Genomic DNA, 13,292 nt, shown 5'->3' with positions numbered 1-13,292 from the left:
TTGGCTGTACAAATTTTATCCAGATCCTACCACTTTTTACCACCTCCACTGTTACTGCTGGTTCAACTTCAGTAGCCTCCTAACTGACATCTATTCCTAGCACCCTCATCCCCAACCCCCTTTATGGCTTCTATTCTTCACTTAATAGGCAGAACAATCTTTTTAAAGCCTTAACAGACCCTTCACAAAATCCTTCAATGAGGAAGTGTTGATTCCAGGTCTGGGGTAGGAAATGTACAAGATGAATCTTTGAGGATGAGATACTAATAGATACAGAATAAGAGAAATGGTGAGGAGAAAATGAGGCCCTAATCATAAAATTGAAAATGGTATGGACTGTCAAAAACAGTAAGGAAAGGTCTCTGAGAGATGTTTCTCGAGATTACATTAGGCTTTTGGAATTTAATGGCAAAAATAACTGAAATTATATATACTATAAATCAAATAATAAGGCAGATTTCTTTTTTTTTTTTTAATCCTCACCTGAGGTTATTCTTTCCATTGATTTTTAGAGAGAGTGGAAGAGAGGAGGAGAAACAGAGAGAGAGAAACATCATTGTGAGAGAGAGATACATCGATTGGTTGCCTCCTGCATGTGCCCTGACCGAGGGGATCAAGCCTGTAAGTAAGGCATGTGCCCTAGACCAGGAATCAAACGCAGGACCCTTCAGTTTGACAGCTGACGCTCTTTCCACTGAACCACGCTGGCGAGGGCGGCAGATTTCTTTTTGATAATTGTGTACACACACACACACAGTTTAAGAATTTTTCAAACCCACAAAAAAGAAACGTAAAAAGCATAATGAATTTCTGTATGCCCCTTCACCTATACACACCAGCTGTTAACACTGGCCACTTATTTAATTTGAACCATATAGAAATGCTCCTTTTGACTAAAAATAACACACAAAATAGATCATGTAGATGGTTGCAACTGAAAACATACATATACATACAACACATATTTCCTGTTGCTAAACCACCTGAAAGTAGGTATGCATCTTCCAAGGACAAAAACATTCTACTCACTACAAACTAGTGCCTCAACTGAGAAAAATAAATATTAATTCAGTTTTATCATCCACATACAATCCTTATTCAAATTCCCCTCTTTGTATCGTCATGGTTTGTTGTTTTTTTAATATTTTTAGAGAGAGGAAGGGAGAGGGATAGAGAGTTTGAAACATAGATGAGAGAGAAACATTGATTGGCTGCCTCTTGCATGCCTCCCACTGGGGACCAAGCTTACAATCCAGGCATGTGCTCTGACCGGGAATTGAACTGTGACTTCCTGGTTCATGAGCTGACCCTCAACCACCGAGCCACATTGGCCAGGCCATCAGGTTTTTTTAAAAAAATCTACAAAATTAATTCATGAGTCTGGGTGCTTTCTCTTAAAGAATAAAATGACGTTGTTTACTATTGGCTTACTCTAGTTTTTTTCCTTCTTTGTGGTTTAGCTTCTTACATCCGTGTTTGACAACAGCATCAAAACCTTTGGAGTATTTGAGAGTGACCCTTTTGACTGGGAGAAGACTGGAACTGATGGCTCCCTAACAACCACCACTACTTCTACCACCCCTCAGTTGCACACCCGCTTGACCCCTGCAGCAATCGGGTATGTCCCCAGCTCCCCATTTAGCAGTGTTTCCTGGATGCATTACACTGGCAGAAATGTTTTTACCCAGACGCCTACAGATGACCAAATGCTGGACATAGGTGAAAGCCTATGGATTTTCTTGAATTGACATTGCTCTTGTATATGCCTTTGTTCAGGTTTGCTGTTCTTAGAAAGTGTTTATAGATCATACTGTGAAATGGGAGCTTAGAGCTTGTGTGAGTTGATGTCAGGTTTACAGTGGATTTTCGTATCTTTAAAATGAGGAGCATTTGTCACATTTACTTCTAAAGAATACATGGGACCCTGGACAGAATGAGCCAAAGTATATCTAATTATACTGTGCTTAAGTTTAGTGGGAACAAAATATGTAGCTTGTTCCTCTTATGAGAGTGGTTAATTTTCAAAGTGTATTAGAAACAGGTAATGGTATTTCCATCTTCTTGGTCTTTTGTGTTGTTTTCTCTCTGTGCATAAACAGCTGCTTTTGGGGAGGCAGGTTGTCTTCTTTTTCTGACCCATTTTTTATCTGCTCTGGTTGCTTTAAACTGTTTGGTTTTAAATAAAAAAGTAAATTGTAAAAAATCCTCATACAATGTGAGTTACTTGGGACATTTTATCACTAATCTATTGCTCTGATTTTATAGTGAAAGATTGGATCCCTAGAGCTTATTGATCAGAAAAGCTTACATGGACTCATATAACTAAACGTATTATCCTTAATTAGCTAGCCTAAGAATTCTTAAATGTGAGACCCTGACTAGTTACATCAGAATCACCACATGTTTGCTTAAGATATCTATTTGAAGGACTTACCCAAGAACTACTTAATCATATTTATCAGCTGTTTTTCATGCTTATCTGAGTTTGGAACCCCCAGCCAGCCACCCCATTTTATAAATGGGAAATAATTGTAATACTGAGTGAATCATCTGACTTTAGGTAAGTATTAGTCACAGAGCTTGAGCTGTATAGAAATTCTGGCTTTTGTTTTAGGACCTTTGTTCTCCTTTGCCTTTAATTTTTTTAAAATATATCTTATTGATTTTTCACAGAGCGGAAGGGAGAGGGATAGAGAGAAACATCAATGAGAGAGGAACATAAATCAGCTGCCTCTTGCACACCTCCTACTGGGGATGTGCCCGCAACCAAGGTACATGCCCTTGGCCGGAATCGAACCTGGGATCTTTCAGTCCGCAGGCCGACGCTCTACCCGCCGAGCCAAGCCAGTTAGGGCTTGCCTTTAATTTTTGTTATAAGTAGATAAGCCTCCAACTTGCAAAAACCAGGTGATAGGACTTTAAGATAACTGAAGTTAATGAAGACAATGTAAGTTCCCATCTGCCAATGTTTCCTCCTAAAATAAAAGAATAACACGAAAGAAAAAAAAAATAAAACTACACAAAAACCATGTCCTAGCATAATTTGAAGACCAAGGATGCCCAAACTTCAAAATAACTGAGTAAAAAGAGGAAAAACAAAACACCAAGTCCTTGTGTGGCTCTCTCTTCTGGACCTGCCTTACCCAACCCTGCCACAAGGCTTTATAAAGTCAGATCAGTAAAAACTGTGAGGAAGAGAATTAGCCATGGGAGTTAAGGTTGATCTAAAACCAACACCAGAAAGACTACACCATCCCAAGAGCAAACATACTAAAAAATGTCCAAATAGATCAGATTATGAACTACAGTGAGGAGCAAATATGCATGATTCAAAACACATAGCTTCTGGGAAGAAAAACAACAACAAGGAAGGGAGAGTTGCCCTTTATCCGTTGATTTTTAAGGGACAAAACGTGTATTCATTTGGGTTCAATCAGGACAGAGAAACTACATAGTAATTTGAACAAGGAAAGAATCATTACCTATAACATGAAATTGGAGTAACGTGGGGTTAACTAGTAAGAAGTAGAGAGAACTGTAAAGAATACAGAAATAGCGAATATTCTGAAGTGCAACTCCAACTCCTAGGGCCGAGATTAAGCATCCAAACAAAGCTCCCCCAGTCCGGATCCCAGGGGAGGTACATACTGACCTTGTTGAAGAAGGTATGCCCATCCCTCGTTGGATGGGAGAGAAGTCACTCTGATGCCACACTCGTAAAATTTGCTGAAAATATGCCCTCTGGGGTACCAAAGAAAGCTATTTACTGGGGGTGTCTTACCAGACACACTCTGCTACAAAACCTCTGTGTAGTGGGGATTGCTCAGGAAAGCTGTTGTTTGCTGCTGGCCATGTGAGACAGGCCCTGAAGGGGCCCCGATGCTGCAGGATCCCCGCCCTGGGGAAAGCCACACATGCTGGAGAAGCTGCCGAGCTACACACTGGGACCCAAAGCAGAGCACTCTCCTCCTGCAACCTCTTTCCAGTGCCCGTTGGGGAAGCAAAATATCTAAAGGGCTCAGATCCACTTTCATAAAACAGGAAAAATGGATGGACATGGAGCTGAAAGGCAATCTATACTATTAAAAGGGTAATATGCTAATTAGACCAGGAGACCTTCTGGACAAAGCCATGGTGGTGGGGCCAAGGCAGAGGCAGTTAGGGGCGATCAGGCCAGGAGGGGAGGGCAGTGGGGGTGATCAGGTCAGCGGGGTGGGGGGGGCAGTTGGAGCGAGGAGGCTGCCAGGGGGGCAGTTGGGGACAGTCAGGCTGGGAGGGGGGACAGTTGGGGGTAAGCAGGCTGGTGGGGGGGGGTAGTTGGAGGTGATTAGGCTGGTGGGGGGCAGTTGGGGGTGATCAGGTCGGCAGGCAGAGTTGTTAGGGGTGATCAGGCACGCAGGCAGGTGAGTGGTTAGGAGTCAGCAGTCAGCGGTCCCAGATTGCAAGATCCCGGATTGTGGGATTGGGCCTAAGCTGGCATTCGGACATCCCCTGAGGGGTCCCGGATTGGAAAGGGTGCAGGCTGGGCTGAGGGACACCCCTCCCCCCCCCACCCGTGCACGAGTTTCGTGCACAAGGCCACTAGTAAATCAATAGTTGCAGAGGAACAAAAGGAGAAAAAAATTTAATTACATACTAGAATGGAGAACTATGAAATCAGATGACACATGTATCTCCCCTGATCACAAAAAACATAAATCCACTCAAATGTTTGGACTTTGCTATACTGACAGAAGATGGCACTAATTAAACTATGAATCTTGTAAAATACTCCAATAACACAAAAAAGAGCAACAATAAAAAGATTTTAAAGTTCCATAAAGTATTATAGTAAAAAGTCAGAAAATGTAATACATACTAAGAACATTTCCTCTCAGAAAAACAACCATGTGTTGATGGAAAAAAAATAGTACCCTGGCTGGTTTGGCTCAGTGGATAGAGCATCAGCCTACAGACTGAAGGATCCCGGGTTCAATTCCAGTCAAGGGCACATGCCTGGGTTGCAGGCTCAATCCCCAGGAGGGGGTGCGCAGGAGGCAGCTGATCAATGATTCTCTCTCATTGATGCTTCTATCTCTTTCTTCCTCTCTGAAATCAATAAAAATATTTTTTTAAAAAAGAAAGTAATTATGGGAGTGGGGAAACAACCATAAAGAAAGTTATTTAAAAAAAGAAAGAAAGAAAACTAAGACAAAAGCCAAAATGGAATAAATTATGCTCATTCATTTGAAGATATGGATAACCACCTAAAACTAAGAATAGAAATAGATACCTCCACCTCTACCCAGTGATGGGTGGAAAAGGTAAAAGGGATTAAGAGTATAAATTACCAGTTATAAAAAATAGTCACAGGGATATAAAGCATAGCATAGGGAATCCTATATAATAAAAGCCTAATATGTTAAAAGTCTGACCGTTCAACTGTTCAACCAGTTGCTATGACACTCACTGACCACCAGGGGGCAGATGCTCCAACTGGTGAGTTAGCTTGCTGCTGGGGTCTGGCCTATCGGGACTGGGCAAGACGGGCCGGACATGTCCTGGAGCCCTCCCGCGGTCCCTCCCCGGCCCCGATCATGCACTAGTGGGATCCCTCAGCCTGCCTGCACTCTCTCGCAATCCAGGACCCCTCTGGGGATGTTGGAAAGCTGGTTTCAGCCTGATCCCGCAGGTCAGGCCGAGGGACCCCACTGGTGCACGAATCCGTGCACCGGGCCTCTAGTAAGTCTATAATATTGTCATAACTATATGGTGTCAGATGGGTACTAGAATTATTGGGGGGATCACTTTGTAAGGAATATAAATATTCACTATGTTGAATACTTGAAACTAATGTTTATGTCAACTGTAATGGAAAAATTAATTTTTAAAAAATTATTTAAAAAAAAAGAAATAGAGCCCTGATCGGTTTGGCTCAGTGGACAGAGCATTGGCCTGCGGACTGAAGGGTCCCAGGTTCCATTCCGGTGAAGGGCGTGTACCTTGGTTGCGGGCACATCCCCAGTAGGAGGTGTGTAGGAGGCAGCTGATCGATGTTTCTCTCTCTCATCGATGTTTCTAACTCTCTATCCCTCTCCCGTCCTCTCTGTAAAAAATCAATAAAATAAGTTTTTTTAAAAAAAGAAAAGAAATAGACCCCAAAAGGGGTGGGGTCAGGGAGAGAAAAAGAAATGAGACTTGAAAGAAAAGTAAGAAAAATGATATCTCAGAATTTAATAAATTATAAAATACACAATGGAGAATATACTCAAATGAGAACCACTGGGTTAGAGATTCAGCCTGCACACTGAAGGGTCTTGGGTTCGATACCCAGTCAAGGGCATGTCTCTACCTGGGGTGCAGGTTTGATCCCGAGGCATGTGTGGGAGGCAACCAATCAATATATCTCTCTCACCTTGATGTTTCTCTCCGCCCACTCCCTCCCTTCCACTCTCTAAAAAAAAAAAGTTTGCTGAAGTCTCTGTTCGCAAATGTTATGGAGGATAACTAGAAAGCCCTAGAGAATCATTGTTAAAGAGAGAAATATGATTATGTATGTCCCACAACTCTGAATTTCTTACTAGAAGAAAGTAAGTTCAGGAGAAGGTAGGAGGATGTTTCAAATCAGAAGTCAGCAAACCTTGTCTGTAAAGGGCCAGATAAAATGTGTGGACTCTGCTGTCTCTGCCTCCATATCGCTGCTGTTGTAGTGCTAAAGCAGCCATGGACAACATGGAAACGAATGAGTGTGACTGTGTGCCAAAATATGGTATTAACAGAAAACAGGGGAGCAGGCCAGTTTTGGCTCAGAAGACCTAGTTTGCCAGCCCCTGACTTAGATGATGGGGAAGGTAATACGAAAAGGATGTCCATTCTTACTACTTTCCCAGTTCTCCCATACACCTCACTTTTTTTTTCCTAATCTGCCTCGATAGTTTATATCTAGCCTGCAAACACAGACCATATGCTAAAAATATTTTCACCATACTTTCTTACTCATTCTTATTCCTTAACATAATACTCTCACATATTTTCTCACTCATTCTTATTCTTTAACATAATACTCTCATATATACTTTCTCATTCTTATTCCTTAACATAATTTCTCTGGAAAAGAATTCTTACCTTTGTATCTCAAAATCCAGGTTTTGATCAGAATTTTAGGAGAAGAAATAAAATAATGTAAGGAGTAAAAGTGGGAGAGTAAGTGCAGAGAGGAACCTGAGTTATGTGGAAGACAGCCTGTGTGGAGAGGATGAGAGATCTTGGAAGTGTGTGGTATTATATTGAAATCTAAGAGATATGAGGGAAATTAAGATAGAGTAAAAATAGCAGCAGTTTCACACGTGGAGAAGTGGAAGAAGAAAATGCCAAGGAATTGGTAGTTGGAAAGAGGCAAAGTAGTAGGCATGTGGAAAAAAGGATTTGGAAGACCACTCAGTGATTAAAATGGGCGGGGGTTGGGGGGGGGGGAGGATGTGGGGCTAGTAGATTGAGCTTCCTGAACTCAAACATGTTTCCTTTTGCCAGTCCCTTTCCTCAGGATAGAGGGAATTCTTTCAATAAATACTTAGCATACCATGTAACACATATGTTAGTGTCTACTTACACCTGAAAAATCCTTTAATAGCCAATTTATTTCTTATCTTTACTTTTTTTAATTAAAATTTTCCCCATCACCATTTATCCCCTCTATCCCCTGTTCTACCTCTACCCATCCCCCTCCTGAACTTTACTTTTATAATCCTTTCATTTGCACTACTTTAGGCCAAACTTACCTTTTCAAGATGTTCTTAGTGTTAGAACTCCAGGTACTACTTTACAAGGCTCTAAGTTTCTTTCCTGAGAGCCATGGCCAGTGCTTTTCTATATTATTTACCTTTAACCTATTGACAAGTCCCTGAAAATGACTGATCTTTGTTCTCACAGCATGGCATTTATGACATCTGGGTCAGGGTGTAATGCTATCCTTAGAGTGGTGCAGTAAGCGGCCTTATTTTATCACTCATAATAATTATGTCAGCATAATCTAATGAAGACTGATTTTCTACTTTTAAACCTTCCAGATCACCTCTAGGAAAAGGTTTCATTGTGTTCTAAATACTGTGTTCAGTCAGCAGTATTTTTAAAAATTGAGTATAGTGTAGAGTTATGGAATGTTAGAGCTGGCAGGGTCCTAATCACTAGTGATAACAGAACTAGAAAAGCCTCTCATGGGCCAGAAGTCTGAGAGAGAGATGACCAACCATGTAAACAGGCATGAAGTTCCTTTGAAAGCAATATATATACAAAGTGCCAATTTATATTTTCTGTATCATTCCTGGTCAGTTCATGCAGATGGATAAACTGTGTAATTGCACATTTTCTAGTTCCCCCTAAAGGGCAAGAATTTCCTTTCTCTTCTTTATGTCTCCTAGGGCCTTGCATGGAGTAGGTACTTAGTAAAAAGTCTGTAAATGAAAAAACAAATGCACATTTTACACTATTCAAAGCATAACTTAATTGATTTGATACCTGTTTATATCGTTATTATTCTTAACATTTTCCTGTTTATAGTTTTTGTTATTCTCTGAGAAAAATGGGTAAAAAACAGAAAATAAAAATTGAAAAATACTTCTTGGAAAATAGACCAAATGTTTCTAACTTTTAAAGTAATTATTAAATTAGTGAGTTATTATATTGGAATTTTTATTTTTAAATCAGGTTGAAAATTCTGTTGATCAAAATGTAGACGTTTTATTTTGTAGAATTGTCACAGCCTGTTTCCAAGGTTTGGGATTTTGTTTTTTTTACTCTTTAATGATATATAGACTTCATCATTTAACTCCAGAAACAAAATGGAAAATAGTCTCATTGTAACTTTTGATGCTGGTGTTTTTAAGTTCTGCCTTTTCTTCACCCCTCATTTTTAGAATTGCTAATGCCACTCCCATCCCAGGGGACTTGCTTCGAGAAAATACAGATGAGGTGTTTCCAGATGAACAGCTTAGTGATGGGGAGAATGGCATCCCTGTTGGTATGTCACCAGATAAATTGCCTGGATCTCTGGGACACACTCATCCCCAGGAGAAGGATGTCTGGGAAGAGATGGATGCCAACAGGAACAAGATAAAGTTTGGAATTTGTAAGGTGTGTATTTCTTGCATAGGAAGTAATATCTTTCTGTGTACTTATTTTCTCCTATTGTTGTAGCAAAATATAATGATTCTCAATTTTGAATGAGAAGTAGACAGTATTGCTAGTTCTTTCTATATTTGTAATTGCAGTATTTTGGCTAATTTTGCCCAAAATACTGAAGTATAGATACCAAATATTAATCTTCATCTTATATTTTGTGAAAAAGATAAAGATATTTAAAAAAAAAACTGACTAGACCCTGAGAAAAAGGAAGAGACATCTATAGAACAGAAGGTAATAGTCTTTCTAAATAATGTGACAAGACCCTGGACTCCTTTGGTGTGGACTGATAGAGCTATGAGTACCCATTCTGAAAACTGTCTCAGATGGAGGTAGGAAAGGGAAAGATGGAAGTGGGAAGCATCACACAACTGTTTATGAGTTGGCAACGTGGATGTTGAACAAATGACATGACTTTTTTCTTCATTAGAATTGCAAGTAGGTCCACCTGTAAGTATGGGGAAAGATATAGATTTCTAAATTGAATGATTAATTTTTAGTAATCTTCCACAAATTTCTCTCTGATCTTACTGTTCCTCATCATTTCCATTTTCATAGAAGATTATATGAAGATAAATGGTATGTAGGGGCAAGGAATTAGAAATCAGTTAGTTTTTGGTGCTTCCTAAGTTTTAAGGTTTAATTGCAAAAGAGATTAAGTTCATAGGTGTGTAAAATAAGACTTAGGGCTCATACCTGTTAACATGACTGATAGAAAGTTGGCTAGTCATGCTTTATGAATGAGGAATACATCTTGAAAAGAATCCTCTATAATCACTTCTGAGGAATTAACTATATACTTTAAAACAGTATATACTTTCAGTCATGGGAGTCATGTGCAAAAACTTTCTCTGTGTAGGTGTGATATGGTGCACCGTGGTCTGGCTATTAAATATGCATTATTTGGACTAATAGTAATCAGGAGTAAGTAGTGAAAAAATTGTCAGGCGATCACTGTCAGACAGCTGTGGCTGTCTTTATGGCACCAGGAGCAAACTGTTCTCATGGTAAAAACAACAACAAAACACACACACACATAAACCCCCACATCTAGTTGCCAGCCCATATGGGTATCTGTGTATATGAGAGAGTGAAATGGTACTTGGCATATGTGCATGTGTATTTGTTTGTATATGGTTGTATCAGCATGAATAACAGCATAGAACAGTGATGGCGAACCTTTTGAGCTCGGCGTGTCATTTTGAAAAACCCTAACTTAACTCTGGTGCCGTGTCACATATAGAAATTTTTTGATATTTGCAACCATAGTAAAACAAAGATGTATATTTTTGATATTTATTTTATATATTTAAATGCCATTTAACAAAGAAAAATCAACCAAAAAAATGAGTTCGCGTGACCTCTGACACGCATGTCATAGGTTCGCCATCACTGGCATAGAAGGATGTACCCAAGCTATTAACACAGGTTACCTGGTTTAGGAGATGTTGGATATTTTTAAAAATACATCTAATAATATTTTACTAGCTCAGTTAACCTTTGTCATTCCAGTAATTTTTGAAGATGAGTTTTATGAAAAGACTGTTCAATCAAAAATAAATAAAAAAAGAAAGAACTTTAAATCCAATAAGAAAGAAAAAAGGGGTTCACTTTGGCTACCAGCAGAAGCAGAAGATAATCTTCTCTGAAGGAAGGTTTCTCCACTTCCCAATTTAGGTCTATAGAACCCCCACCAATTGTTAATTATAGAGTAAAACATTAAAGATAGTCAAACAAGCCCTGGCCATGTGGCTCAGTTGGTTGGAGTGTCACCCCACACACCAAAAGGTTGTGTGTTCCATCCCCCATGTTTCTTTCTTTATCTCTTTCAAATCAATAACAAACAAACAAATACATATCCCTAGGTGAGGATTAAAAAAAAAAAAAAAAAAAGATAGTCAAACACATAAGAAGGCAATGCCACCAGGATTGAGTCAGCAGAATTTTTTTAAGTGTAAGCTTCCCAACCCCTTGTTGGAGACCATTTGCACATCTTCTTGAGGGTCTTTAATCAGAAAGACGCCCCAGATTTCCCTCTTTCCTGCCACCACTAGTGTAAATCTTAATTTCCCTCATAATTGCACCGCTGTAGGCATCTGTCCCTAGGTAGCCCCACCCTTCTGTGCTGCCCAATGCTCAGCAGCCTCCTGCTCCACCCAGCTCCTTATTGTTCAAACACCAAATTTCCTTATTCTTGTTTGTTTTTTAGAGAGGGGACGCAGCAGGAGGTATTGAGGCTTGGCAGCCTCTCCTACTTCTTGTGAAACCACTTGACTCAAAGAGAATGTCTAAGTTTTAGTTTAGTGAATGGGGTCCTGGAAGTTTCTAGTTAGATGTAATACAAAGGCTAAGGCTATTAAACATTTTTAGATTGTTTTAAGTATAAAAACTAAAATAATACTGAAACTGAGAATAAATTAAGAAAGCTCACTTAATAAAAGGCTAAGAGAAAAGTATGTCATGACCTAAACTAGGCAAAATATCTTAATCTTGTGAGAACACATCCCAAGCATTTGGTTATATTATGTTGAAAGACTTCAACAATAACTATCATATATAGTAACTGGAATATTTTTCATAATTTTCTTTTATATTTTGTCTAGGCTGCTACTGAAGAGGAGAATAGCCATGGCCAAGCAAATGGTATTCTGAATGCTCCCAGCCTTGGTTCTCCGATTCGTGTCCGCTCGGAGATTACTCAGCCAGACAGAGATGTTCCGTTGGTGCGAAAGTTACGTTCTATCCACAGCTTTGAGCTGGAGAAACGTCTGACACTAGAGCCAAAGCCGGATACTGACAAGTTTCTTGAGACCTGGTATAAAATAGTTTTTCCTCTTTTTTTAAAACTACTAAGATATTATCATCTTAAATTTTTATTTATTTTTATTATGTAAAGTCTTTCAAATAAATTCTTGCATTTCTGTAGCACTGATTTGATTAAGCTCTCATCTATGTTTTTAATTATCATCCTGATTGTTGTTGTGAATTGCCTCCTAATGTTGTTACAAGTCCTATAACATAGCCTTTGGCTTTAGGAGCTGGGCAGTGAGAGCTGGTGACTTCATAATACTAGGTATAGTTAATAATTAGTCAATAAATGAACATTTTGAAGTGACTTTGTTTGGCATGTAGAAGATGCAGTGTAGAGTTGGAGAGGGCATTAAGCAGGAAAGAGGGGAGTACATGAAGGAGGGGGAAAAAGTCATTTATACACAAGGGACAGACAAGTCAGTTCATTTTAATGAAGGCCTTCTATGAGTAGTGGTATAGGGAAAATAGACATGAATAAGTTTATCATTCTACTTAGAAAGAAGGGAAGACAGAACTTTAAAGAGCTCACAATCAACTTTGAGAGAAGGACAGGTGAAACTTAGAGAGCCATACATTGATAATGACTGCCGTTATGAGGCCCATTGTCCTCAAGTATTGATAATAAAAGACAGAATGAAACTTTTAAAAGAATTTGGGATATATTTATGAATTAAAGAAGGCTTCAATAATATTAAGACCCAAGTGACTTCAATAATAGTGACACTCTTCACTGTACATCCCTGGTGGCTATTATTGGCAGTGGAGTATAGTTAGAAAGACCATGTGTTTGACATTGTAGTAATTGTCCAGAGACAATTCAGCCTTTCTGGCCTAGTCCAGTGTGGCTTTCATTCTAAACAGTCCTTCATGGATGTATATTCTTCCTGTAATCATTCAACTCATAGCTATGTGATGTAAGCTTATGTCTACATGTTGATATGATCAAAAGGATGGACTAGGGTTGGGGCAGCATTTAAACATTTTGAGTTGTGGCTAAGAATGGGAATAAATATAAAGGGATAAAAGCTTAGTTTGATAAAGAATTAGTCTAACAAAAGAATAAAACTTTTAAAAATATTTTTATTTTATTTACTTTTTAATTCATCTTTATTGTTGAGATTATTAGAGATGTCCGTCTCCCCCCACCCCCCCCAATGGCTCCCCTCCACCCAGTTCCCATCCACCCCAGGCCTTCACCACCCTATTGTCTGTGTCCATAGGTAATGCATACATGCATATAAGATCTTTGTCTAACCCAGCCGTGGGCAAACTACGGCCCACGGGCCAGATCCGGCCCATTTGAAATGAATAAAACTAAAAAAAAA

The 13,292-nt window shown here is 39.3% G+C and overlaps 1 protein-coding gene across 6 annotated transcripts in view; it reads left to right on the top strand.

Annotated features, from left to right (window-relative positions):
• The window catches only part of TTBK2 (tau tubulin kinase 2), a 137,156-nt gene that overhangs the window by 102,790 nt on the left and 21,074 nt on the right, over positions 1-13,292 (top strand). For all 6 annotated transcript variants that reach the window (XM_036298976.1, XM_036298967.1, XM_036298972.1 and 3 more), the window contains 3 exons: positions 1,461-1,618; positions 8,892-9,108; positions 11,760-11,971. In XM_036298976.1, the coding sequence (XP_036154869.1) occupies positions 1,461-1,618; positions 8,892-9,108; positions 11,760-11,971 (587 nt within the window). The remainder of the gene's footprint in view (positions 1-1,460; positions 1,619-8,891; positions 9,109-11,759; positions 11,972-13,292) is intronic.

Source organism: Myotis myotis, unplaced genomic scaffold (assembly GCF_014108235.1).
Source record: "Myotis myotis isolate mMyoMyo1 unplaced genomic scaffold, mMyoMyo1.p scaffold_m19_p_1, whole genome shotgun sequence".
In the NCBI taxonomy this organism is placed as follows: Eukaryota; Metazoa; Chordata; class Mammalia; order Chiroptera; family Vespertilionidae; genus Myotis; species Myotis myotis.
The sequence above is the reverse complement of the archived record's forward strand: the minus strand, read 5'-3'. Positions and strand labels throughout refer to the sequence as shown.